Raw genomic sequence first — 26,883 nt, 5'->3', positions numbered from 1 at the left:
CCTATAGTTGCAGTGATTACTTATACCACCTGAAGCCCATCAGTGGACCTAAGGTTAAGAAAGCCTGATCCAATCACTTAATTACACGCCAGTGTATGGCATTGTACAAGTCGAAGCAAATATTTAAACTGATCCAGTCTCAATGTCTGAATTTTGTTAGAACTAGAAAACACTCACTTTGGGAAAATAAGTCTCAAATACATAAAAGCTTTGATCTTTGAAGTGTGTTCCTCTTCCACTCAAAAGTGCTCAGCACTAAAAGGTTGACTTCTACAGACAACATGTGGCTACCAGGCAGATGATGTCAGCAGACAGACTGAGCTCATTTTGCAAAAAGGGAGAGCAAACCAAAAGTTTAGATGATTCCTTTCTTGCATAAAAATTAGATACTGGGGGAAAAGTAGAAGCAGCGGCAACCACACTCCACAGAAGCCAGACATTAGAAACAAAAATTCCCGGCTTTGAGAAATATCATTATGAAGCTGTTTGTGATAATACCTTTTGCTGATGCCTCCAGCTCTCTCCCTGCACTTTCATCTTTCTCCAGGGCTCAGCAGCTTTTTCCCCAGAGGTCCACCTAACAACCAGTTTGGTAATGACTTAAAGACAAGCTGTAGTGAACACAGTAAAGGAAATGACTGTGGGTTTTCCAGAGGGGATGGGGATTTGCATTCTAATTTATTCAGAAAGTAGAAGAGCATAGGTATTATTTAAAGATGTGTTTTAGAAAAACTAATATTTAAAAAAGTCAACCCTGGGGTTATTTATCTAGCACACACTGGGCACTGTTTCAACTTGGATGTCCAGGGCTTTGCTACCTCCATAAAGCAAAGAAGGCAAATTCCCAGGAAAGAGAGGCTGCAATATTTCCATGGGTGGCAAGCTACTGTGACTGGTAGCTTGTTTTAAAAAAAAAAAAAAATGGAAGGAAGAAATAAACCCATTGCTCAGGCTTTCTTTCATATCCACCCAATGTCCAATTATGCCAAGTCAACTACTTTCAAGCCAAATTTATGAAAAGCAGCCGTTCCTTTAACAATAGATTCTAAAAGACATAGTCTTTGCCTCCTTTTTTGCAATTTCAGAAATGGTAGTGTGAAGCACATATTTTTGTGAAAGATCCATGCTGGTTCAAGGGTTGTTACCTATCCAGGTCTCCTGGAAAACACATTGTTCAACAAAAGATTCATCAAACGAACACTATGCACTAAGCGCTGTTCTAGGCATTGGAAAAACAGGAGGAAACAAAACATGCCAGGTAATGATAAGCCCTGTGAAGACATAAAGCAGAGTGAGGGAGAGAGGGAAGCTGGAGTATTCAAGGAGCGCTCTCTAAGGAGGTGACATTTGAATGTGATGATTTCAAAACAGAAAGGTCCCTAGAAAACATCTAGTTAAGCATATACATTAAAAAATAAACAAATAAAAACTGAATACTAAATAGGCTAAATAACTTGCTTGAGGTTACCCAGAAAGGACCCATGACAAGAAGCTGGCCTGATTCCACCCTGATGGAAATGTTGCCAGTCAGTATCTGGGGGGAACTCTGATTTAATTCAAACTGCTTCTTTATAGATAAGGAGACTAATGGTCAGAAGCTCCATCTTGGTCATGGTGTTATACAGGTGAGAAAAGAATATGTAAAATAGATCCCAGCCCCAAGCCTGGATTTCATTAAAACTTCGATATATTCCTTCTTGCTCTAATACCATCTAGCAATATAGCATAGTAGTCTAAATCTCCATTCTGCACTTCCTTGTTTGTGACTCAGTTAATCTTGTGCTCAGTCTTCTTTATCTGAAAACAGAAAGTACTAACAATAGAACTCAACACTCAGGGTAAGCGAGGAATAAAATCCAATGCATAAGGAACTTAGAGCAGGGACTTGGTACACATTAAGTGCTCAATAAATACTAGGCATTGCTGTGTTTTTTAGAGCTACTGATGTATAATATCACCTGTCATTACAGTTGGAATAAATTATTTGTGTAATATTTGTTCAAGACCTGCCTGATATCAGAGAGGATCTGATCGCATAGGGTCTTGTGTCACTGTAGGAACTGGCTTTAACTCGAGCTGAGGTGAGGAGCCACTGGAGGAGGAATGCGATCTGGCATGTTTGTAAAATATCACTCTGGCTTCTGATTTGAGAATAAACTGAAGAAAAGCAAGAAGCAGGAGGACCAAAAAGAAGATAAGATTGTGAAGATGGTTTTGATCCAGGTAGGTGGAGGTGTGACAAAGTAGTCCAATTCTGGATGTATCTTGAAGGTATAGCTGACAAAATTTGCCCAGATGTGAGAGAAGAGAAGAGGCGAGCACAGCTCCAAGGTTTTAAGTCTGTGGGACAAGGAGGACAGAGGCATATCCCTTTAGATGATTAAGGTCTCTTCTGACTATGAGAGTCTATGACTTGGAGAAGCTTTTTTTCTTTCTTCGTAATGAAACCTTCCACTTATTTAGAAACTAGTTCCCAAAAAACTGGACAGCAACGGGTTTGGTTTTTGGTTTTATTGTGTGCTATCTCTTTTAAATTCTTTTCTCTCTCCAAACAACTTTAAAATAAAGTCTATGTCAGAAACCTCTTTTTAAAAAACTTCACTGAAAGAAAAATATACATTTGTTTAAAAAATAATAATAATCTCTTGGCTAAACATTAAATTGTGTTGGATTCCTAAATTTCTTGTAGATACGGCAGCTATTGAATTGCTGATGGGCGAGGGATGTTCTCACCACAGGAAGGCCAAAGAACCAAAATGGGCCAAAATGCAGACTCTAACTATTAATTCTGGTTCCCTGGTCACACAGGACTCCTTCTGCTGGTTTTGCCTAGCCCTGCGATAAAGGTATTATGGCAAATGGAATGTGGAATCAGGCAGACCTCGGTGTCAACCCAGGCTGTGTCTGTGTATCATGAACCCAAGTTTGTTACTTTATCAGCCTGAGCCTCAGTTTCCACATCTGCTAAATACTTACTGTTCAGAGTTGTGAGGAAAAGACAACATATCTCAAGTATGCAACTCCATTCCTAGAACACGTGCCAAACAAATAGTTAGCAGCACCTTGGAGTACAAGGGCATACTAATGACAGGGTAAACATCCTCAGGGTGGGCTTATGAGACCCATTCCCAGTGAATGGATCAATGAATTTGAGTGGTGACTGATGGGAACGGGAATCCACACAATACAAAATCCATAAGCAGAAGTCTGTATCCTCATATACGGACCTATTTAGGAATAGAGATTTAAAATGTATGCATCATTTCAATGTAGGCGTGCCAGTGTAAAAGTTAGCATTTCTGGAAAAAGTGATTAGGTGATGTCTGGTAAGAAACGATGTGATAGACTTAACAAGCTTTGATTCACTCAATTATCTAGTCTGCACTAACTGTTCATTTAAAAGTTGATTCATACTGCCCAGGATGCACTCACTACACTCCCAAGACCTAGATGTTGGGGCATTGGTGTTTTCAAGAGGAACAGAACTTTTTTTTTTTTTTTCATTTCCATGCAATTGGGTTTTAAAAAATCGTAATTCATTTAAGTATTTGGAACTGAAGTGTCACAAAGCCATCTCATTTACGTCCACATTCCACTTTATTTTAACAGATAAGGACTTTATAAAATGCTGGTTCTGGTGTCCTGATACCCATGGTACAAACATACATACTGTAAACATTTAAACTATTGTAATGTAATGGTTAACCTACAGCCTAACCTAGGTTCTAATCCTCATTCTACCATTTGGCTTCGGCCAAGTTATTTAACTTCTTTAAGATTCCATTTCTTCAATGATGGTGAAGAAATCATGGTACCTACCTCACAGGGTTTTTGTGAATATTAAATGAGATAAATCAGGTAAGGGACAGTACCTGGCACATAGTAAATGAAGCTATTACTGTTATACATTTCAAGGTTCTTATATTGTATGAGTATAGTAATGTAAACAGTAAAAAAAAAAACACTCTTTTGTTTTATTAATTGAATTGCTTAAACTATCTCTTTTCAAAAAGAATTTTAGGCAATTTATAGCAAGAAACTGTAATAAGGTTAATAAAATTAGAAGGTTGACTACAAGCAGAAAGTTCACAGATAGACTCAGTGTAAGATCAGAGGCAAAGATACTAATGAAGCTTTAACTTCAGAACTCTATATTCCACACCGTAGGAGGAGTACAGGCAATGTGTTTCCATGGCCATAAGTCTTGGCATAATTTACCCACAATTGGTTAAGACAGTTGTCTCGTTCCACTCCTGTGTTCCCTCTATCATAATTCTCCTATAATCAAATGGCACTGGATAGTCATGGGCACTTTTGGGAAGTTGAGGTGGGGATACATTTATTTAGGTTTAGTGGAATGTATTTATTTAATTCACTGTCACCTCTGTGTATAAGTCAAAATATTGCTTGCCATTCCCATGTAAGGGTGGTTTCAGGAATATTCCTACCTCTCACGCCTAACTCCCAGTGCCTATTCCTCTGACATTGTCACCCAAAGGTGTAGGATCAGAATTCATATTTCAATATGAATGTGTCTTTGGCACCTGGCACTATAAATATGTGGGTAATGGAAGGGAAGCAAGGCTTAAAATGTACAGAATCAGAAGCTACTGTACAGGTGTATCAGGCAGTTACTAAAAATATTATTATTTTTCTGGATTTCACAATGATTATGCCGTTTATCAGCTTTTTCAATTCTGAAATTTGTTGCAATTTCTTATCTAAACAAATATTACTTTCTTACCTAATTTGTACTACTTTTCTTAAAAGGGGCCCCTGTCGTTGTATTATCTTAGGCTTCATATAACCTGAATTCAGTGTTGTAAGGGTAAAAACACCTGCTACAAGTAAGCATCAAATTTAGCTCTGAGTTTCCTAATGACCAGAGGGATAAGGAAACACAGAATGATATATACTTCTTGTTATGGCAAAGGAGAAAATAAACCATAACAATGATTGTAGGAAAATAATTGAAATTTCCTAGAAACAAGATCAAGGATGGAAAAATCCCTGGTCTGGGTCCTCCCAACTAGCAACATGACTCGTTGTTAACTGACGTCGAATTGGCCCCCAGCATGTGGCGACCCCATGCACAATGGACAAAATGCTGTTTAATTCAGCATCGTCCCCATAATTGCGGATTAGACTTTGAGATGCAGAGGGTTTTCACTGGCTAATTTTCAGAAGTAGATTGCCAGGCCTTTCTGAAACCTGTTCAGCATCATAGCAACACACAAACTTCCACTGACAGACAGGTGGTGGCTGCTCATGAGATGCCTTGATAAGGAACTGAACACAGGTCTCCCACATGGAAGGGGCGAAATCTACCGCTAAACCTCCAATGCCCCAACATGACTCTAGGAAAATAATACACATCAAGGATAGCAAGTTTTTTTCTGAAGTGAAATTCTAGAAGAAATTTCCTCTGTATAGTTTTACACAATAAATATTAACTGATGAAGCGCAGCCTTCAAAAATGTCTTATGGAAAGGTCCTTTACCTGGCCTGAGATTCTGTGTGACTAGCTCTGACCATCTCTTCATCTGCATCTTTTACCACTCTCTACCCCTGAGTTCTTTTCTCCAGCCATTCTGGACATCTTTGCCGTTGCTGTTGAATCCCAACGACTCATAGTGACCCTATAGGACAGAGTAGGACTTCCCCATAGGGTTTCGAAATCTGTAAATCTTTATGGAAGCCTACCGCCACGTCTTTCTTCCACGGAGCAATTGGTGGGTTCAAACCACTGACCTTTTGGTTAGCAATCGAGTGTTTAACCACTGCAGACAAAGGCTCCATACATAAACTGATCTCGAATATGCGTAAGAGAGTTCCTATAGCTCAAAGCTCCAGGAAGTAAACCTGCCTCTGAGGGTGGTACAAATAAATAACCGTCCACTGATAGCTAACTACTCACTGACTTCACAAAGTAACTTTGGTATCAGTAAATCAAAACCTGGATTTAAACCAAACAGAAGCAGTTAAGCGACATGACCCAGTTTGTTTTTTCTATATTCTATTTTTTTTTTTATTTATTTAGAACTTTGATTACATCTCTGGGCATTTTTTTTTCTTCATTTGTTTTCTGCTGTTTTTTCACAAACAATAACAATTAGGTGAAACATTCCTCAGAAATCTTTAGAAAATACGTCAGTGGCCCATAATAAAGTAGCTATTGAGGAAGCTCTAATAATAACAGATAATGTTTATTTAATTTTGAGCTATGTGCTAAGATAGCTTTAAGTGAATTATCTCATTAAAGTTTCAACAAATCCACAAAGGAAATACTATTAGTATCAACATTTTACAAACCAGGAAGCTGAGGCTTAAAAAGATTAAGCCATTTCACCAAGATCTTCAAACAAGTAAATTGTGGAATCCAGAATTTGAAGCCACTACTGAGTTTTGACTCAGAAAAATTCCTATCCTTATATCTTGGATGGGCACCTAAACCAGGGTTTCATATGAAGAAGCCATTTAAGAAATGTTTGTGGAATGAAACATTATCAACCTTTTAATTTGAGGGGGACTAAACTGCACAGATTATGCTGTGAAAGTTTCTTACATTTAGGGCCTGAGAATATGTTATGCCAGTGGTTTCAGAGAGAAGTCAAGGTTGTGGATTCTTAGACACTATTTGACCACCAATAACAGAGCCTTTAGACATTACTGTATTTCAAGTGCTTCATTCAATGGCCCTGCAGCCCTGGAGTGCTGTGCTAGTAATAATTCCTAGGACTTCAAATGGACACCTTTGCAGAGAAGAGGATCTTTTTGCTCTGGGCACCATGACTGCATTTTTACTCTTAAATCCTTAGTAAATCCCTATAAGGTGTAATGTAGAACCATAAAAGGACCTTCATATATTGATCAGTCAGCTATTGATTCAGTGCCTATGAGGCACCAGGCAATTTCCACACATTAATTAATTTACTCCTTAGAAGACCCTTAAAAAAAAAAAAAAATGTCACCTGAAGAGTCTATTCCCACTCAAGACACCCCCATGTGCTACAGAGTGAACTGCTCCATAGCGTGTAAAATCTAGGGCACTGAATGAATCATACCTATTGGAGGCAGGGAGAAGAGGAAAGGTCACAGATCCTGGAGGATATGGATTCTCTTTCGGGAAAGGAAAAAAAGAATGCACTTACAAAGAAACACACAGATTCTAATGTATAATTTAACGGTTTGGCAAATCCCAAGTTTAGATGGTATGTTTTAGGAACTAGAAGGGGAATATAAAGGAAGAGAAAAAAAAAAAAAGAGGTAAAGTTAAAAACATATTTAAAAAAGGCCAAATCATAAACATGTTGTAATTGCTTGGAGGGAAAAAGAATTGATGAAATAAGTAGAAATGATTGGAGTAAAGGGGGAAAAGCCACAAAGGACTGGTTTCAAAAGATTTTATGGAGTTAAGCACTTTTTTAGTGGTTTAAGAAAAAAAGACTTGAGTTTGTTTGGTTTTTTTCCCAATCATAATCCACCACCTCTAAGAGTTCACTAATTCAATGGCTTTAGTTTAGATTATTCCATGACCACTAACCACTCTTGTGGCAGAGGGAACACTGGTAAACAGAGAAAGAGATCAAAAACGAGGGTTAGTGGCAACTCTCAATAACCTGCGTGGCCAAGGCCAAAATCAAACATCCAGCTTCTACCTGAATTGTCACAGGCACAGGGCAGCATCATAACTCCCATTTCGCCTCCAGCATACATTGTTTCCTAGGTGCGTTACTACTTGGAAATTCATCTCCACATACACACAGTGTAACTACACACAGTGTTATTATAATTGTTACTCATTTTCTACAAAATCAGACAAAGATAGCCAGGCGTTTTGAGCGTTCGTAACTCTGAACATCTTAGATATATACACTTAAGAGGTATTTCTAGCTTAATTTAAATTCATATTAAATTCTGGTGCAATTTTATTCTTCTTGATACTAAATGGAGGGAAAGAATAAGAAACAGGGTTACTTGGCCCAGGAGGAAGGGCACGGCAGCTTTCATCACCTGGGAAGAGCTGCACGCTGTGTAACCCTGGCTGATCTGATGTACAAAGTCAAACCAAGTAGGAACCAACATTTCTCATCAAATTCTAACACTCTTCATTTTAAAATGCCAACATTAAAATAAGCAAACAGTACTACTACAAGCGTTTTCTCTTGTGAAGCTGTAAGAAAACAAGAGAATCCAAGTTCAGAAAGATAGCAAAGCTTGCTCTTGTCAATGAAAGTATAATTTTCCCACTCATTTAGAAGTGAACACCTTTATTATGGAAAGTCAGATTTCAGGGAAAAAATCCTTATCACGACCCCTTTAGTGAGTTGTCAGCTCATATTTTCATAAGGTCGAGCTAGCATGAGAGTTTGCCGTTTTACCCAGTTCTTGCAAAACTCTCAGTCTCCAGTGTCTCAACTACGTTTGACTTAAATAAAAAAATGCTATGTTTGGGTAGTCTTATGTAACCCAAATGAAGGCAAATCACTGAATTGCCCATGATATGACATTCTGGTTAATTTTAATTATATAATATTAAATGAAAAATGTATATATTACCTGCCTCTTGCTGATGGTCAAAGACTTACGACAATAGCATATACTTAATATTCACCTTTGTTCCCTAAATATCTTTGTATAAACAAAATTCCTTCATTTCAAAAGCCCCAGATTTACCAGGCAAAGCATCTTCTAAATCTTACTGCTGTAAGCTCATTTTCCTGAACTGTTATTATACGTAATAAGAGACTTGATTTGACAGCTCCTATAATAACACATTACAAATTTTACATTGGATTTTTTTTTTTTTTTTTACCTTAAACTCTTGTGATGGCAAAACCATTTTCCTCAAACCTGATTGGTTGTACAGGTCTACAACAGTACTTAAATGGGACCTTGCTATCCCAAGCTTTCTGACAAGGAGGAATCCTTTTATTTTAAGACTTTTTAGTTCTGAACGTGACAGCCGCATGAAGAATTTTTGTTTCATTATTAAGAAATAAATGTGTCTTTTTCCTCGAGATCTCCCTGACTTCTGAAATTCATAGTCATTTCTACCGTAGACCATTAGGAATATATTTCAAAGACAGGCTAACAAAGTTCAAGTTATTTTATGTATATTGCAGCTACTAACTGGCATTGGGTGAGTATTAGAGATTATCCACATAAATTATAAATTAACAAACAATGAATTTAATTTCATAGATTCTGGATTTCCTTATTACATTCCTTGATAATGGTTGTGTAATAATTATTTTCAGACTAATCTTCTGATAGAACTTTATACTCCTTTGCTTATGTGCTGTATTTGTTTTTCTTACACGTTTTCTTATAACCTACTGAGAAATCATTGCATACTATGTTCTGTGCATTTCCCCACAGAGCAGTCATGTTTTCTCAACATTGTACTAGAAGGATCTCAAAATACTGTGCCTGCTGGATCATTTTCTCCTTGGTTTAGCTTTCCCTCAACTCTTAAAGCAACAGAAGGTTAAGGTTGATTTAGGCGACTCACAAGTACAGATAAAATGATTTACATGACATGTGCTTCCTTAGAGCTAAATTTTGTTATTCATTTTATTTATTTGTTTGATTTCTATATTTGAGTTTCTCATTCTGCTAAATCTATATATTTGTTAAAGGCTTATGACTATTTTGGTGAAAAAATGCTGCTGCTGCAGTGCAGGCCTGGAGCCTCTTTTTCTAAGCTAGATAACTTGGTGAGTATTTTCATTCATTTTTTTTCTCAATACTTAAGGGCCTCATATTAAGCTAAATGTCATCAGAAGCATATTTGAGAGGAAAAAACACTATTTAAATATGCAAAAAGAACCACAAAGCCCCTGAGTTCACAGATGGAATGGAAGTTAGAATGTAGATAATTATTATAACCCATAAACAATCATTATGAGTGTTATTTTCAATTGAAAAAAAATTATTAGTCATAGATTGCCATCTAATTGTTTGACTTTTAGAAGTCATCCAACATAATATATATTAAATTTACAAAAGAGAAAATGATTGGCATTTTATATTTGCAAAATAAAAACCATATACTCCTACGTGTGTACGATCATAGAAACATTATCAAGAATCCCTACGGCATTGCTACTATAGAGATGCAATGGCTCAGTAAGCAAGAGAAAAATTGAATGCCAAAAAACTTGATCCATAATTTTGGAAAGCAGGAAGGAAAGCCTTCACCAATATTCTCTTTATTGGCTTTCTTGCGTTGTTATAAGCCTATACTAAACCCACTAGTTTCAATTGTTGTTATTTTTAATTCTCTAGGATGTTAAAAGGAGCCCTGGCATTGCAACGGTTAAGAGCTCGGCTGCTAGATTACAGCCTTGGAAACCCTATGGGGCAGTTCTACTCTGTCCGATAGGGTTCTTGTGAGTTGGAATTGACTCAATGGCAATGGGTTTTGGGTTTCTTATGACATTACAATTCTGAAAATCTTTAATTAGCAAGAAAGACATTACATACTACTGCTTCCTTTGTCTAATTACACTCTCAATTTCTTTGATGTACAAAAGATAATTGATTGCATCTACTTATGTTATTCAGAAAACAAATTTAGGAAAAAGTAGATTATAAAAATGCGGGAGTGTCATTTAATTATATGCTTCCATGGGAAGCAAGCAAGTATGAGCCTTGGCTCAAATCACTACTAGATGTATTTCATACCCAGAAAAAAGGAGGAAGGAACAAAAGGAATGAACAAAAACCGGGTATCTATATGCTAGTTTGGAACCCTGGGGGTGCAGTGGTTAAGTGCTCGGCTGCTAACCAAAAGATTGGTGGTTTGAATCTCAGCCGCTTGTCGGGAAAAAGATGCGGCAGTCTGGTTCCATAAAGATTACAGCTTTAGAAATCTTGTGGGGCAGCTCTACTCTGATCTATAGGGTCCCTATGAGTCAGAATTGACTCGACGGCAATGGATATTATTGTTGTTTTTATATACTGGTTGAGCCCTGCTAGCTCAGTGGTTAAGCACACAACTGCTAACCAAAAGATTAGAGGTTCAAACCCACCAGCTGCTCTGCAGGAGAAAGATGTGGCAGTCTGCTTCCATAAAGATTACAGCTTTGGAAACCTATGTTTCCACTCTGTCCTACTGGGTTACTCTGAGTCAGAATCGACTGGAGGGCAACAGGTTTGGTTTTGGGTTTATATGCTGGTTACTGTGCTAAGAATTGGGTTGTATCCGACATACCATGAAAATGAATCATTCAGATTATAACCTTCATTTTCTTCTATTGTATATGCAAATAGGAACAGATTTTTCTTAAGAAATTACCCAAATAATTGCTTCAGAGTAAACCTTGTTCAAAGATGTAAATAAAAGTCTTAATTATACAAGACTTGTAAAATTAACTAGAGTGAGGTAACGAAATTCATAAAAACTTCCCATGTAAGTCTATAATTTCAACTTTTTCCTGTATGTATTTAATCAAAGTTATCTAACAAAGAGATAAATTTACATTTCTGCCTATTTCTTCCTATTTTCCTGACTAGCCCTGGAGCAAAAGTGATTTTTTTAAAGGTGAAATAATAATGGTATGTAATGATAATGACAGCAACAACAACGGAGGATCTAGAAGGAAAGATTTTGTTGTCAGTTGCCGTCAAGTTGGCTCTGACTGATGGCGACCTTACGTACAACAGGACAAAATATTGTCTGGTCCTGCGTTACGGGATTACAGAATATTTCAGTTTATCTAATTAGCCTCTGTATAATGGAATGTTGTCTACAAATCTTAGAAATTAGTGCAAAGTTCTGATTTTGAAGTATGCCCTCATTAAAACTAAGATTATTCTCTATGGTAAATGTAGTTGAACATCACTATGCCTTTCTAAACCAACCTAGCAACTAGAAACTCAAAACTGTCCATATTGTATTTATATTTTTTGGGTATCCTAAATTTGCTCTAATTTCCTCATTCCAGTACTGTCTTCACAAGCATTAGTGACATCTCTCTTTCTCAGTCCTTGTCTGTCTTTCTCTCTGTCTCTCTCTAACCTTTCCTCTTTAATACAGCCCTTTTGGCAGGTTGGAAGAGTACCAGGTAATAACTAAGTAACTCCCAGTAGAGGCCCCCATAGCTCTCTATTTCTATACTCTCCTTGACAGACAATAGGCTAGTGCCGAAAAAAGTGTACAGTGCCCTAAATATAATTACCTGCCAGTCGGAAAATAAAATTCAACTTTGTATTCCAGGCATCAAATGGAAAAATGAAGATTCTCCTGGTCTTTCTAGGTCTGCTTGGTAATTCCATTGCTATGCCAGTGAGTATTAAAAAAAAATACAAAAAAAAAAACTAGGCCTTTTCTTTGTGGTCTATCATTGCATAACTTGGGGATAATAAGTTAGCTCATTTCAGTTGATATTCTGCATTTGTCACTGATGCTCTCTCACTTCCAGATGCAAATGCCCCGAATGCCTGGATTTAGCAGTAAAAGTGAAGAGGTATGTATGTTCGGTCTCTTCTTAAAGCGCATCTTCTGAGTACAAGGAGGATTAAGGCGGAAGCATTCCAGAGCCCTCACCTGAAAGTTCATAAAGAAGACTCTCAGAAAACATTCTGATTTAGAAAATTTCTTATGAAAAAGGTAGAGGGAGGGAGAATTGAAAGGTTTATACTCTCAAATCAAGGCAAAGTAGCAATTCCCCTCCTCCATGTCATCCTACCTGTGTGCTTCAGTGATTCTTTTTAAGGTAAATGTGGATTTGTGTTAAAATCTAGTTGAGGTTAGCTCCTTTCCTGAGTTTGCTAGCTAGCGAAGGCAGCCATTTGTACTGAGGATTGTTAGAAGGTAGATGCTGGTGCATATAAATATACTTCATATGACTCCCACCCAGGATCATGAGCCAAATCCAATACACACCAGAAAAAAGAATTATCTTTTCATGTAATTACTGCATTCTCAAATCCTGAATTCCAGAATTGGAATATTCAAAAACTTCAAAGCAGACCAGAACTTTTTTCTCTATTGTTTTATTTTGTTTCTTCTCAAAATATAATTCTGGCTTAAAAATTAAAGTGCCTTGGGAGTTGTTTTTTTTTTTTTTTGCATATTTATTTTAAATTCATGCATAACTAATTAAAAAATAACTTTGAATGTTGCACTTTGAAATCAGAAACTCAATACATTTTTTATGATTTGTGGGTCGATTGCATATAAAATGCTTTACTTTATGTCACATTAATGGTTCTTTTGATCACAGATGATGCGGTATGGTCAATTCCACTTTATGAACTCCCCGCATGTAAGTTCTTTTTATATTATTTCTGGCGATCCCTTGTTTATATCCAGATAGCTACATTATAAAGGTTTATCTAGCCACATGCTTTAATTACAATATCATCCTTAAAAGAGTGTCAAGGGGTGAGGGGCTCATCTCACTGTCCCCACAGTCCACATTTTCTCCTTATTCTTTACTATTGTTCTTTCACATAAATTGAAATCATTCACTAATTCAAGTGTTCTTTATAGACAACAGAAATTGGTTCTGGAAAGACATTATACAAGATTACTTACAAATAATGAGAACAAACAAAGTAGAGCAAAAAAGGCAGGGCTGCAGATTTAGAAAACCGTCAGTCAAATTCTTAAACTGCTATTTCTTGCCTACTCTGCTTTGTGGTTAGTTTGGTTAGTTGGTGTTCTAGTGGAGAAAAGTAGAGGTCTAAAATTCATTTCTGTAAGATAACAAGTTAAATTCTAGCTAAACATTTTTTAGCTTCCATTGTTGAGTCAAATTTCATAGGATTCTCAAGTCCCTTGGCTGAGTCCTACAGGCTGACATTATTGTGGGGAGAGCCTGAATCTCAGCCCCTGGTGTGAGTTTACTGTTATTTGCTTCCCTTTCAGATGTCACAACTGGGCCCCTTGTATGGAAATGGCCTGCAACACCCTCAGCCCTTCCCTCAGTACCAGGTGCCCATGTGGCCTCAGCCACCACCAAATACATGGCGCCCAAAGAAACCCTCAGGTCCCTCAGGACTCAAACGCCAGAGCAAGACTAATCAAATCCAGGAGACTCCGAAACCGAACCAGCCTCAGCCAAAAATGCCATCACCAAAGCAGCCTTTAAAGCAGCCTACACAGGACCCACCTCAGCCCACAGAAGAAACCCAGCCAGCTCGGGTGAGGCTTGCCCAGAAACACTCAAGTCAGAGTAATAAATAGTACCTCAGAAGGCTTTGGAGGGTCGTCACCCCTACATACACACTTTGCCCAAAGCTCCTCAATATGCTATACAAGAACCAAAGAGCCCTGGTTGCCCTGTGGTTAAGCACTTGGCTGCTAACCAAAAGGTGAGCAGTTCAAACCCAGCAGACACTCCAGCTTCCAGCTTCCATGAAGATTCTGACTCACAGCAACCCTGAGGGTTCAGTAGAACTGCCCCATAGGGTTTCCTGGGCTGCCCCACTGCACCACCAGGGCTCCTCCATAAAGATTACAGCCTTGCAAACCCTATGGGGCAGTTCTCATATGTCCTATAGGGTCACTATAAGGAATCAACCGGATGGCAAGAACCTGGGTGGCACAAGTGGTTTGCAACTGGCTGTTAGCCTAAAGGTTCAAACCCACCCAGTGGCTCCATGGAACAAAAGCCTGAAGAAATGCTTCCATAAAAATTATAGCTAAGAAAATCCTATAGAGCAGTTCTACTCATAGCACATGGGTTTGCCACGAGTTGCAATCAACACAATGGCAACCAGTTTAGTTTTGTTTTTTTACGTACACAATACCACCTTTAGGTATGACAAATTCTTTCAATGTAATGCTGCAACCACCTAAACAAAACTGCCTGGTGAGTCAATTCTAGCCACCGTTTGGCTAAAAATTACACAAATACTATTACCTTAAAGATGAGGACCAACTGTTGTCAAGTTGATTCTGACTCATGACAACTCCATGTATGTCAGATTAGAACTGTGCTCCTTTTAAAATACACAGGCAACGTGATACAGTAACATGAGCACTACTGTAATCTGAGAGTTGGGGAACAACGATGCAAGATCTACCCCCAGCCCTTATTGGTTGTATGACTTTAAGCGAGTCACTTCATCTTTCCAGACTAAAGTTTCCCTGTGAGTAGTAAATTAAACAGTTTCTAAGTCCCTTTCAGATCTATAGTTTGACGATCTAAATATTGTTCTGAAAAGTTAACGCTGGAAGATACTTGAGGATGACGTAAGTGTAGTCCTGACTTAAAACAAGGGGAAGCACGAATAGTTTCTCAAGATTTCATCCAGTGTGGAGCTTCTAAGATACTGGCTTTCAGTCAGTTAACAATTATTACCAAACACTATTCCAGATGTAGGAAATAGAAAATTAAATAAAAGACACTCCTGGATTTGAATCCTAGCTTCAATCATTTACCAGCTATGAGATTTTGGGCAAGTGACTTAACTTCTCTGAAAGTCACAGTTTTGAGTAAAATGTGAATAATAATAGTATATAGTTTCTAGGATTGCGTGAGGATTAAATGAGTTTACCAGTGTAAAATGATGAGCACAGTGCTAGCAAATAAACGTTCAATAATGCTATTATTATTATTGTCTCTGCTCTAGGTAAAAAAAAAAAAAATCAGTTTAATGGAAAGGGATATGTAGGCTACCAGGTTTCAAATAATTATGTTCAGTTGATTCATTTTTCACTAACTCTTTGTACTTCATATCTCTTTGATTCTTTCTTTCTCTCTAGGCATTTCCACCATTCCAGAATGGGCTATTTCCCTATCAACGACCACCATGGCAAGTTGGACAGGTGAGAATTATTTTCTTTAAACCAGATGTGAAAAACAATATTATCATGTTATATATCTCAAACTAATATGAGTACATATGCTCTAATGGAATTCCATATAGCAATCAGAAGAGAGCAAGAAACAAACTCTTCATATCAATAATCATGCAGAAAAAGTAAAGGTATTTTTTAAACAAATTTTTCACTCAGATCGGTGACATGAACACAGCCTAAGTCATCAAATCACTGCTAATACTTAATTCATTAACTTTAAAAACTTGTGCTTAATACCTCTTTACTATTTCCCACTTCTCTGAGAGCTTAGAAAACACAAAGATTATGTTTAATGGGGAATTGAGACAAAACGGAGTTTGAAAATCATAAGGTAAGCTATGGTTAGACTAAGATCTTTTCATCATATCTTATTATTTTTAGCCACAAATAGATTGTTATAAAGAATCTTGCAAAACAGTATTTGTAAGAATCCTCAGTTTAAAATCATTAAAATAAAACATAATGTTGAGGTTGCATCATAGGCATTAAAAAATATGAATAGCAAAATAAACTATTTGAATTAAATAAATATTAAAAGCCAATAACAACAACAAATATTCAGACTGTTCATTCAGCTATGGCATTACTTTCTCTGGTTTACAACCAAGAAGGCTTCTTGTTAGCAAGAAGGCTTCTCATTAACAATTCATTTCAAGGTATAACAGTTTCTTTATTTCTTTACTTCTTTTTTCCTTAAAAAAAGGACTTTGTTTTACTGGCCATACTGACTGAATTAAGGAAACTAAGGCAGTGCCAGGAAAAGATTTTCAAAGCATATGAACATGATTCTCATGCAAAGTAGCTAGAACACCTTGAGAGTCTGTGGGAGCTGGAGCTGCTTTAGCAATTCCTTAGCAGAAACTCAGTCTCTGACCTTGATTGGGAAAACTAACCTTGGTCAAACAAAAATATTATAGTAATAACCAAAGAAGAATTGTCAGTTTATCACTCTGAGTGTGAAGTACACATCTAAAAATAACATCAGTATTTAATTTCCATTATTAGATGCCTTAATATGGATGTTTGGGTTCCCATGACACCCAAATCTCTGTCTGCATGTGCGAGTTGGCACTGTGTGTGTGTGTGTGTGTGTGTGTGCGTGTGTGCTGGAAATGGTAGCGTGGGACAATTGTTAGAAGATGCTGCCATACATGGTCTTTTGAATAGGATAATCTAAGATCCAGCTGAGGCCTTTGTACTTACCAGTACTTACTGATGAATTATGTTACAGCTATTAATAGCTAGACTGTAGGAGCTAATGACTCAGAAGCTAAAAGCTAACATTGCTAACACCCAAGCCCTGGTTTTGGCTATTTTAAGACACCTCGAGTCTTACAAATAAATGGCAGCATAGAAGGTGGTTTGCTCTTGTATTTATTGGGTTTTTTCATCTTTCAGAGGGTACCACCAGGTTATGGACGCCCACCAATCAGCAATGAAGAAGGAGGAGTAAGTATAAAGCTACATTTCCCCATTAGGAATTACAACCCTTTAATCTCTGCTTTTTTGATCCCCATCTATTAAGAAAGTTAAAACCCAGCATATAAATTTGTAGCTCAAGAACCCAAGATTTAAAAAAAAAAAAAAAGGCAAAACAAATCAAGCCAGGAACCTAAAATAAAATGTGATATATTATTATGCTCTACATTTATGGAAATCTCTCCCTCAAAGAACGCTAATAAGCTTTGCTCCAGGTTGATGCTGACACTGCTAGACAGTGATGAAGCAATTACTAAACAGAGAAAGAAGTAAGAGCATCTTGGGGTATTATCCCTGGGAGGGAATTTAGCGATCATCTAACTCCTTCATTGTACACATAAAGTGAAGCCCAAACAAGTTTCACCTACTAATTTAGTGGCTTATCTAACTTGGTAGGTAAAACTTGTCTTCTGACTCCCTATCCAATGGCTTTTTTACTACATCACACTAGAAAAGCCAAATGTATATGTCACAAAGTGATCTACTGTTGAATTATCCTAGCTCTATCTCATCACCTGGTGGCATAGTGGTTAAGTGCTCTGGCTGCTAACCAAAAGGTCGGCAGTTCAAATCCACCATGTGCTTTTTGGAAACTCTGTGGGGCAGTTCTATTCAGTCTTATGGGGTCACTATGAGTTGGAATTGACTCAATAGCAACGGGTATGGGTTCTACGTCACCAAAAAAGTCACTTTTGTGATTGTGGCACAATACCCCACCATGGTGTTACTCTCCCTTTTTCCCTAAATATGTGATATGTTCTCAATGAAATACAGAAATCCAATAATGCTGGAGGTTATTGTTCTTAAAATAATGACATTAAAGATTTCTATGTCAGTAATGGCATAAGTGGCTTTTTAAAACTGCATGGTGAAATAATCCTAAATAAAAATGATTAAGATAGTTGCATTCAGGCTGGAAACTGGCAGCTCAAATTTTTACAAACATAACATGAGCAAGTGAAGCAGGATGACTCAAGCAGTTAGCGTAGGCATTAAGAAGTCTGTATTCCCCCTCCTGAGGACACTACCCGATTTCCTGCATGGTCATGGAGATATCTTTTCACCTGCCTATCTCATCTCCATCCACAAATGGGACTAAAAATACTTTTTCTCTGTATTTAAAAAAAAAAAAAAAGGCTAGATGACTTAAATGCCTCACAAATGTCTTAAAAACCTACTGAATGGCAAAGCTCAGGAGAATTAAATCATTTATTAAACAAAAATTTATTAAACGCTTCCCACTGTGCTAGGTGCTGGGCAAAAATGAGAAGCATGATGTTTTCACACAAAAACTGCAGAATCAAGTGGGAACTCCTAGGAAAGTAGACAACTGAAATCAAAAAGCATAGCTGTTGTAACAGATGTCTGTACTGTTGTAGACACCTGGGAGTAGAGCCTAGTTTGGCCCATGGAAGAAAGGAAAGCCTCACAGAGAGTGTATCATCGAAGCTGAGTCCTGAAGGATGAGTCAGGTTTGCCAGGAAGGATAAATGTGTAGATGGGGGAAGGCTCAGTGTGAAGAAACCATGAGCAAAGAAATTGTAACACAGAATAAATACTCAGAGAACTAGAAGTAATTGTGATTTGCAACTGCATAAAGTGCAAGGGGGAGGAAATGAAGTTGGGTATATTAGCCATGGGCCATATGATGATGATGGTGATGATGATTTTATAATGTGTAACACTTATTCGGCACTTACTAAGTATGCAGCAGTGAGCTAAGCCCTCTATATGTTATCGCATTTGACCCTGAGAATAATTATGAAGTTGACATTATTTTTATTATCTCCATTTTACAAATGAATAAACTTAGGTTAGCCCAGTGTCATACTACTAATACTAGTGGAACAAGGATTTTAACCCAGGTCTGTCTAGATCCCCACTCCTTAGCATCATGCTGTACTAATTTATAAGTTATGCTAGAGGGTTTAGAGTTTATCCTATCAGGTAAGAACTACTTAAAGACATAATTAAAGAGGAAAGTGACAAAATTCCCACCCACCCATCCTCAACCTCCACTAATCTAATAGCCAGTGTGGAGGCAGGATCAGAGGAAAGTAAGACTACATAGACAGCAACCAGTAAGGAAGCTATTGCAACAGTTCAGGGGTTGTTGTTGTTAGGTGCCGTCGACTTGGTTCCAATTCATAGCAACCCTACGTACAACAGAATGAAACACTGTCCAGTCCTGCACCATCCTCACTATCCTTCCTATGTTTGAGCCATTGTTGCAGCCACTGTGTCAGTCCTCTTTTCCGCTGACCCTGTACTCTGCCAAGCATGATGTCCTTCTCCAGGGACTGATCCCTCCAGACAACATGTCTAAAGTATGTAAGATGCAGTCTCGCCATCCTTGCCTCTAAGGAGCATTCTGGCCGCACTTCTTCCAAGACAGATTTGTTCCTTCTTTTGGTAGTCCATGGTATATTCAATATTCTTCAACAACACCACAATTCAAAGGCATCAATTCTTTTGTGGTCTTCCTTATTCATTGTCCAGCTTTCACATGCATATAAGGCCAACTGAAAACACCATGGCTTAGGTCAGGCACACCTTAATCTTCAAGATGACATCTTCGCTTTTCAACACTTTAAAGAGGTCTTTTGCAGCAGATTTGCCTAATGCAATGTGTCTTTTGATTTCTTAACTACTGCTTCCATGGATGTTGATCATGGATCCAAGTAAAATGAAATCTTTGACAGCTTCAATCTCTTCTCTGTTTATCATGATGTTACTTATTTGTTCAGTTGTGAGGATTTTTGTTTTCTTTATGTTGAGTTGTAATCCATACTGAAGGCTGTGCTCTTTGATCGTCATCGGTAAGTGCTTCAAGTCCTCTTCACTTTCAGCAAGCAAAGCTGTGTCATCTGCACAACGCAGGTTGTTAATGAGTCTTTCACCAATCCTGATGCCCTGCTCTTCTTCATATAGTCCACCTTCTCGGATTATTTGCTAAGCATACAGATTCAATAAGTATGGTGAAAGGATACAACCCCGACGCACACCCTTCCTGACTTTAAACCACGCAGTATCCTCTTGTTCTATTCAAATGACTGCCTCTTAATCTATGTACAGGTTCCTCATGAGCATAATTAAGTATTCTGGAGCTCCCATTCTTTGCAATGTTCTTCATAATTTATTATGATCCACTGAGTCGAATGCCTCTGCACAGTCAATAAAACACAAGTAAACATCTTTCTGGTATTCTCTGCTTTCAGCCAGGATCCATATGACATCAGCAATGATATCCCTGGTTCCACATCCTCTTCTGAATCCGGCTTGAATTTCTGGCAGTTACTTGTCGATATGCTGCTGCAGTCGCTTTTGAATGATCTTCAGCAAAATTTTACATGCATTGATATTAATGACATTATTTGACAATTTCCACATTTGGTTGGACCACCTTTTTTGGGAGTGGGCATAAATATGGATCTCTTCCAATCGGTTGGCCAGGTATCTGTCTTCCAAATTTCTTAGCATAGATGAGTGAGTACTTCCAGTGCTGTATCTGTTTGTTGAAACATTTCAACTGGTATTCTGTCAATTCCTGGAGCCTTGTTTTTTGCCAATGCCTTCAGTGCAGGTTGGACTTCTTCCTTCAGTACCATCAGTTCTTGATCATATGCTACCTCCTGAAATGGTCGAACATCGACTAATTCTTTTTGGTATAGTGACTCTGTGTATTGCTTCCATCTTCTTTTGATGCTTCCTGCATCGTTTAATATTTTCCCCAGAGAATCCTTCAATATTGCAACTTGAGGCTTGAATTTTTTCTTCAGTTCTTTCAGCTTGAGAAATGCAGAGCATGTTCTTCCCTTTTGGTTTTCTATCTCCAGGTCTTTGCACATGTCGTTATAATAATTTACTGCCTTCTTAAGTTGCCCTTTGAAATCTTCTGTTCAGCTCTTTTACTTCATCATTTCTTCCTTTCACTTTAGCTACTCAACATTCAAGAGCAAGTTTCAGAGTCTCTTCTGACATCCATTTTGGTTCAAGGGTACTAAGGATAAAGGAAGAGGGAGGGGACAAAGCTGAAAGTTTGGGATTTATAGGACTTGTTCATTGGTTGTCTAGGGAAAATAAAGGAGAGATCAGAAACTTGAGACACTGGATAGATAGTGGTAAATGTTGATTAGATATTGAATATTGGAGACAAAGGTTTGGGGGGACATAAGCCCAGTTCTGGATACATTCAGTTGCAGGTACTTATAAGAGCTTTAGCAGAGCAGTCTTGTTGCCTCAACCTTTAGGAGAGGATGTCCTGAACCAGATATATGCCTTTCTGAGTCACTGGCATGTGTTGAAATTGAAGGTATGAGCCTGCAATAGACGGCTAAAGCAGGTGTGTAAATGATAACAGAAGAATGAGGAGGATGGAGAATACAACCCCTTTAAAAAAATTAAAATCTTGGATTTAGGAGCCAGGCATAGGACGAGAAGGCTGAGAAAAAGTGGTCAGAAAGTTAGAGAACCAGAGGGGAGTAGGGTCATGGAAACCAAGGAAGCATCAGATTTCAAGAGAGAAAGCATAGCCAATAGTGTAAAAGAAATATGTGTTGATAGGATTTCCCTATCACACTAAAAAATTCCAAACGATACCATGGTGGGAAAAAAGAGTAATTATTGATTTCTGTCTTCTTTCCTACAGAATCCTTACTTTGGATATTTTGGATATCATGGATTTGGGGGTCGCCCACCTTATTATTCAGAAGAGATGTTTGAACAAGATTTTGAAAAACCCAAAGAAAAAGATCCCCCTAAAGCAGAGAGTCCAGCTACAGAACCCACAGTTAATTCAACTGCTCCTGAGACTAATTCAACCCAAGCAAATGTGCCTGGTCCTGGAGGGAGTAAGGGAGGAAATGACACCACCCCAACAGGAAACAGTCAAGGTCCAAACCCAGGAAACAACCCTACAGCTCAAAATGGGATTTCTCCCCCTACGGTTAATGTTTCAAACCAGGGAGTAGCAAGAAGTCAAATTCCATGGAGACAAAGTCACCCAAATATTCATGAAAATTATCCACATCCTAGCGTCCGAGGTTTTCCTACAGGACGACAATGGCGTCCTACTGGTACTGCCATGGGTCACAGACAGAATGGGCCTTTTTACCGAAATCAACAAGTTCAAAGGGGTGCTCGGTGGAACTCCTTTACTTTGGAAGGCAAACAAGCAGCTCGTCCAGGAAATCCAGCTTATCGCAAAGCTTACCCTTCCATTTCAAGAGGTAATTATCTTAATCATGCAGGAAACCCAGCAAATTTCAGAAGAAAGCCTCAGTGGCCAAATAAATACCCTGTGGGAGCCAATGTTGCCCCATTGGGAACCAAACATAGTACTGCTGGGCGCTCTGAAAAAATCCAAAATCCAAGAGAGAAGACACTAGGTCAAAAAGAAAGAGTAGTTGTTCCTACAAGGGATCCACCTGGCCCCTGGAAAAACTCTCAAGATTATGGACTGAATAAATCAAATTACAAGTTGCCTCATTCTGAGGGCAACATTCAAGTTCCAAGCTTTAATTCTATCAATCAACGAGAAAACTCCTATTACCCAAGAGGAGATCCAAGGACAGTTCAAAACTCTGATGGACAAACCCACAACAAGTATTTGCCCAAAGGGATTGTTTTAGAACCAAGGAGAATTCCATATGAATCACAAACTAATCGGCCAGAATTAAAGCACGGTACGTATCATCCCGTATACCCTGAGGAAATTCCTTCCCCTGCAAGAGAACATTTTCCTGCTGGAAGAAACCATTGGAACAACCAGGAACTCTCTCCAACTCTTGAGGAAGACCCTGGAAGACAGGAAGAACCTTTGCCTCATCCTTCCCATGGCTCTAGAGGAAGTGTTTTCTACTCTGAATATAACCCCTATGATCCCAGGGAAAACTCACCATACCTTAGAAGCAATACATGGGATGAGAGAGGTGATTCTCTCAATACCATGAGGCAACCAGAAAATCCATTGTACCCCGTGAATACTCCAAACCAGAAAGAGACAGTCCCTTATGATGAAGAGGACCCAATTGACCCAACTGGAGATGAACATTTCCCAGGACCAGGGAGATGGGCTAAGGAGGAGTCCAGCTTTAAAGTAAGCCCAACAGTTAGGCACTACGAAGGTCAACAATATGCCTCAAATCAGCCAAAAGAATACCTTCCCTATTCCTTAGATAATCCTTCGAAACCCAAGGAGGATTTTCCATATGGTGAATTTTACCACTGGGGCCCAGATGAGAATTTTCCACCATATAATACGGCTCCTACTATACCACCACCTGTGGAGAGCAGGGGCTATTTTGTTGATAATGCTGATGAACGAGAAGAAAGCACTCTATTTCCTTCTTGGAACTCCTGGGACCACAGGATTCAAGCTCAAGGACCGAATGAAAGAGGGCCATATTTTAACAGAAATTTCTGGGACCAGACAACAAATTTACACAAAGCTCCAGCTAGCCTACCAGACTATAAAGAGAGCCAGCCCTATTCCAGTAACTCCCCAGCTGGGCTTCAGAAAAATCCAACCTGGCATGACAGTGAGAATTTGAACTATGGCATGCAAATTACTAGGTTAAATTCACCAGAGGGGGATCATTTGGCTTTCCCAGACTTAATTCCTCAAAGTTACCCAGCTGATCAAGAAGAAGCAAATTTATTTCACCTAAGTCAAAGAGGTCCTTGCTGTGCTGGTGGTCCCACAGGGCCCAAGGACAATCCACTTGCTCTACAAGACTACACTCCATCCTTTGGTCTTGCACCAGGGGAGAACCAAGACACCAGCCCTCTATATACAGAAGGTAGTCATACTAAGCATGCAAGACATATCATCTCCCCTACAAGCATCCTACCTGACCCAAGGAACAGCTCAGAGAAGACGCTGCCTGGGGAAAGCCAAAACCCAAGTCCTTTTAGAGATGATGTGTCCACTCTAAGGAGGAACGCACCATGTTCTATAAAGAATCAACTGGGCCAAAGGGGAATGATGCCTCTTCCTGAAACCAGCTCCCTTCAGTTGAATGCACCATGTCTCAAAAGTGATCTTGGCGGAGATGAGAATAATGTTAAGGAACAAATGTTTGAAGACAACCAACCCAATGAAAGAACTGTTGACCTTATTCCTGAGCAACTTGTTATAGGTACCCCTGACGAAGATCCTACACCAGAAGCAATCCAAAGCGAAGTCCTAGGAAACGAGGGTGACAGGCAGCCACAGAGGGCACCTAGCATCCTACAGTTACCATGCTTTGGCAAATTAGCAAAGCATCACTTCTCTGGCACTGGGACTCCATCTAGCAATGGAAGACAAGGCCCATTTGATGGGGATCCAATTATTCCTACTGAATTGGCTGAGGTAGCTACTGAGGCACAGTTTAATAGTGTGGATGTAAATACACTTAATGCAGGTGAACACACGCCATTTGAATCCAATCCACAGGACCAGGTACAAGACTGCTTATTACTTCAGGCTTAGGGATCATCTCAACCAAGCATTTTTTAGGGAAGGAAAATAACTGATATTCTATACCAGTGGTTCCGAAACTTTTTCCCCTAAAACTCCATTAAGTACTTGACCCTCTTCTTGGTGATCCTCTAAGTTTTTCTTTGTCCCAGGGAATTAACAGTAGTGGCCCAGGTGGTGCTAATGAGGTTGGACCTCTGGGGGTCATTGGATTTGCCATTGTCATAAATCAGTACAGAATTTAAAAGCAGGAAACTCGTGACCACCACTGCCTTAAAACTTGGAAGCCACTTTTCTAGGTTAGTTTCCCTTTACTTGCTGATTCTTCCTTTTTCTCTCAAAATCCCATTCTTGCAAAATTGTCTAGTTTTGCAAGACTGAAAGGCAAATGAACTTTCCGTTTTATGTATGGAAGTCTATACATCAGTATAGTCGTTAACTGTTGCACATTTTTTTTTCTTTTGTTGGTCTTTGTCAGAGGTCCCCCACCCAACACACAGTTAACATTCTCTTTTGACATATTTTCTTCCACTTCCTCTCTCTTTTCCTTTATTATTTCTTTTCTTAACTTCCTTGCTTCTTTTTTTTCCTCTCTCTCTACTCTTCTTTGTCTAGCTTTCCATTTTTATTCCCCATCTTTCTTCCTCTCTATCACTCCTTACATACTAAGTTTTGACCATCACTAGTTTTTTCACTATATCTACTTTCTCTAATATCTCTCTTCCCACCTTTCTATTCTGTCTCCTAATATATCACTTGTCAATCATTCCTTCTCTTCTCTGACTCCTCTCTTCTCTTTAATTTATCCTTTTCCCTTGTTGTTGTTGTTGTTAAGTACTGTCAAGTCGATTTCAACTCATAGTGACCCCATATGACAGAGTAGAACTGCCCCATAGGGTTTTCTAGGCCGTAATCTTTACAGGAGCAGATCACCAGGTCTTTCTCCCATGGAGCTGCCAGGTGGGTTCAAACCACCAATCTTTCAGTTAGCAGTTGAGCATTTAACTGTTGCACCACTGGGGCTCCTTCTCCTTTTTTCCTGCTACAAAATTTATATACATTAACATGCCTTGTCTCTCTCCCCTCTTTTGTATCCACTCTCTAAATTCTACCCTAATTTTTTCTTGACCCAGCCTAACCATCGCTGTAGAATATATTTCAGAAATATTAGACACTGATACCTCCTTTTGTTTTTAATTTTCTTATGGCCTTTACCAGGTAGACACAGCTCAGCAAGAGGAATACATTCAAGGAGGAATATGGAGGGAAGACAGTCTACTTACCCAGAATTAGCAGCCTGGGGACAAGGCTTAGGAAAGTGGGGAGTGAAGGACTGAAGAAATTGCCACTCTGGGATTGAGAATTCATAAAAAGAGACTAGGACTTGCCACACCCTGTCACAAACTCATAATCTGCAGGATCTGGAAAGTCTATTTTGGGAAACACTGTCCTAAACAAATAAGACAAACACTGAATGGTTAGTTTTCTTTGCTAATACAGTGTAAGTGGTTCTACTGGCATAGAATCACTACTACTAACACAAAGACTTACTCTTCATGTCCTGGTAGAATTATTCGACAGACACATTTTCTTGGTATATGGATTAAATAGTGTAAATTATTTTGTAAAGTAGATATTTCTATATTGCCTTGTTTAGGATATATATCGCGTTGGTTTTTTGTTTGTTTTAATGGCATTTATTATTAACCTATTATCTCGATATTCCTTGCCTGAAGTGGAAAAATTCTCAGAATTATCTAGAAAATTACCTCCTAACGCTAAGGAGTTTCTTAGAAGAAAATCTGCTGAGGACAACTTCGTAAGAAGATCTTGGAAATATGGGAAAACACAATTTTGAAAACTTCTTCAGGAAAACACCCCTATTCTTTGAATCCTCTAAAGTGCTAGGCACAGTGTCTTGCAAATAGAAGGTATCCAAAAAATATTTATTGACTGATTTAAAAATGGCTGCCAAAACTCCCATGAAAATTCTGTAGTCTGCTTCTCCTGCAGGTGAACTGTCTGGGATATGGAGTGAGCCACCACACTCTGTAGCTTTATGTACTCAGCATCATTTTTATCATAGAATCTCAAGGTAAGAAGGGATCTGAGACGCAAGTGTTTA

At 38.5% G+C, this 26,883-nt stretch overlaps 1 protein-coding gene across 1 annotated transcript; it reads left to right on the top strand.

The window, feature by feature from the left end:
- Positions 1-528: 528 nt before the first annotated feature.
- ENAM (enamelin) lies at positions 529-26,348 on the top strand. The gene is made up of 9 exons (XM_003414167.3): positions 529-2,223; positions 9,642-9,719; positions 12,224-12,292; positions 12,429-12,473; positions 13,233-13,274; positions 13,880-14,155; positions 15,722-15,784; positions 17,216-17,266; positions 21,945-26,348. The coding sequence occupies exons 1-9, from the start codon at positions 2,209-2,211 to the stop codon at positions 24,768-24,770; spliced, it is 3,465 nt and encodes a 1,154-aa protein (XP_003414215.2). The 5' UTR covers positions 529-2,208; the 3' UTR covers positions 24,771-26,348.
- The last annotated feature ends 535 nt before the right edge of the window (positions 26,349-26,883 follow it).

Source organism: Loxodonta africana, chromosome 5 (assembly GCF_030014295.1).
Source record: "Loxodonta africana isolate mLoxAfr1 chromosome 5, mLoxAfr1.hap2, whole genome shotgun sequence".
NCBI lineage: Eukaryota > Metazoa > Chordata > Mammalia > Proboscidea > Elephantidae > Loxodonta > Loxodonta africana.
The sequence above is the reverse complement of the archived record's forward strand: the minus strand, read 5'-3'. Positions and strand labels throughout refer to the sequence as shown.

What these genes read in the sequence shown, in the direction of transcription:
- ENAM (XM_003414167.3), top strand. An exon ending in TTTCTAAGCTAGATAACTTG is followed by an intron (nt 9,720 to 12,223) that starts GTGAGTATTTTC and finishes TTTGTATTCCAG; the next exon opens with GCATCAAATGGAAAAATGAA. An exon ending in TCAGCAATGAAGAAGGAGGA is followed by an intron (nt 17,267 to 21,944) that starts GTAAGTATAAAG and finishes TCTTTCCTACAG; the next exon opens with AATCCTTACTTTGGATATTT.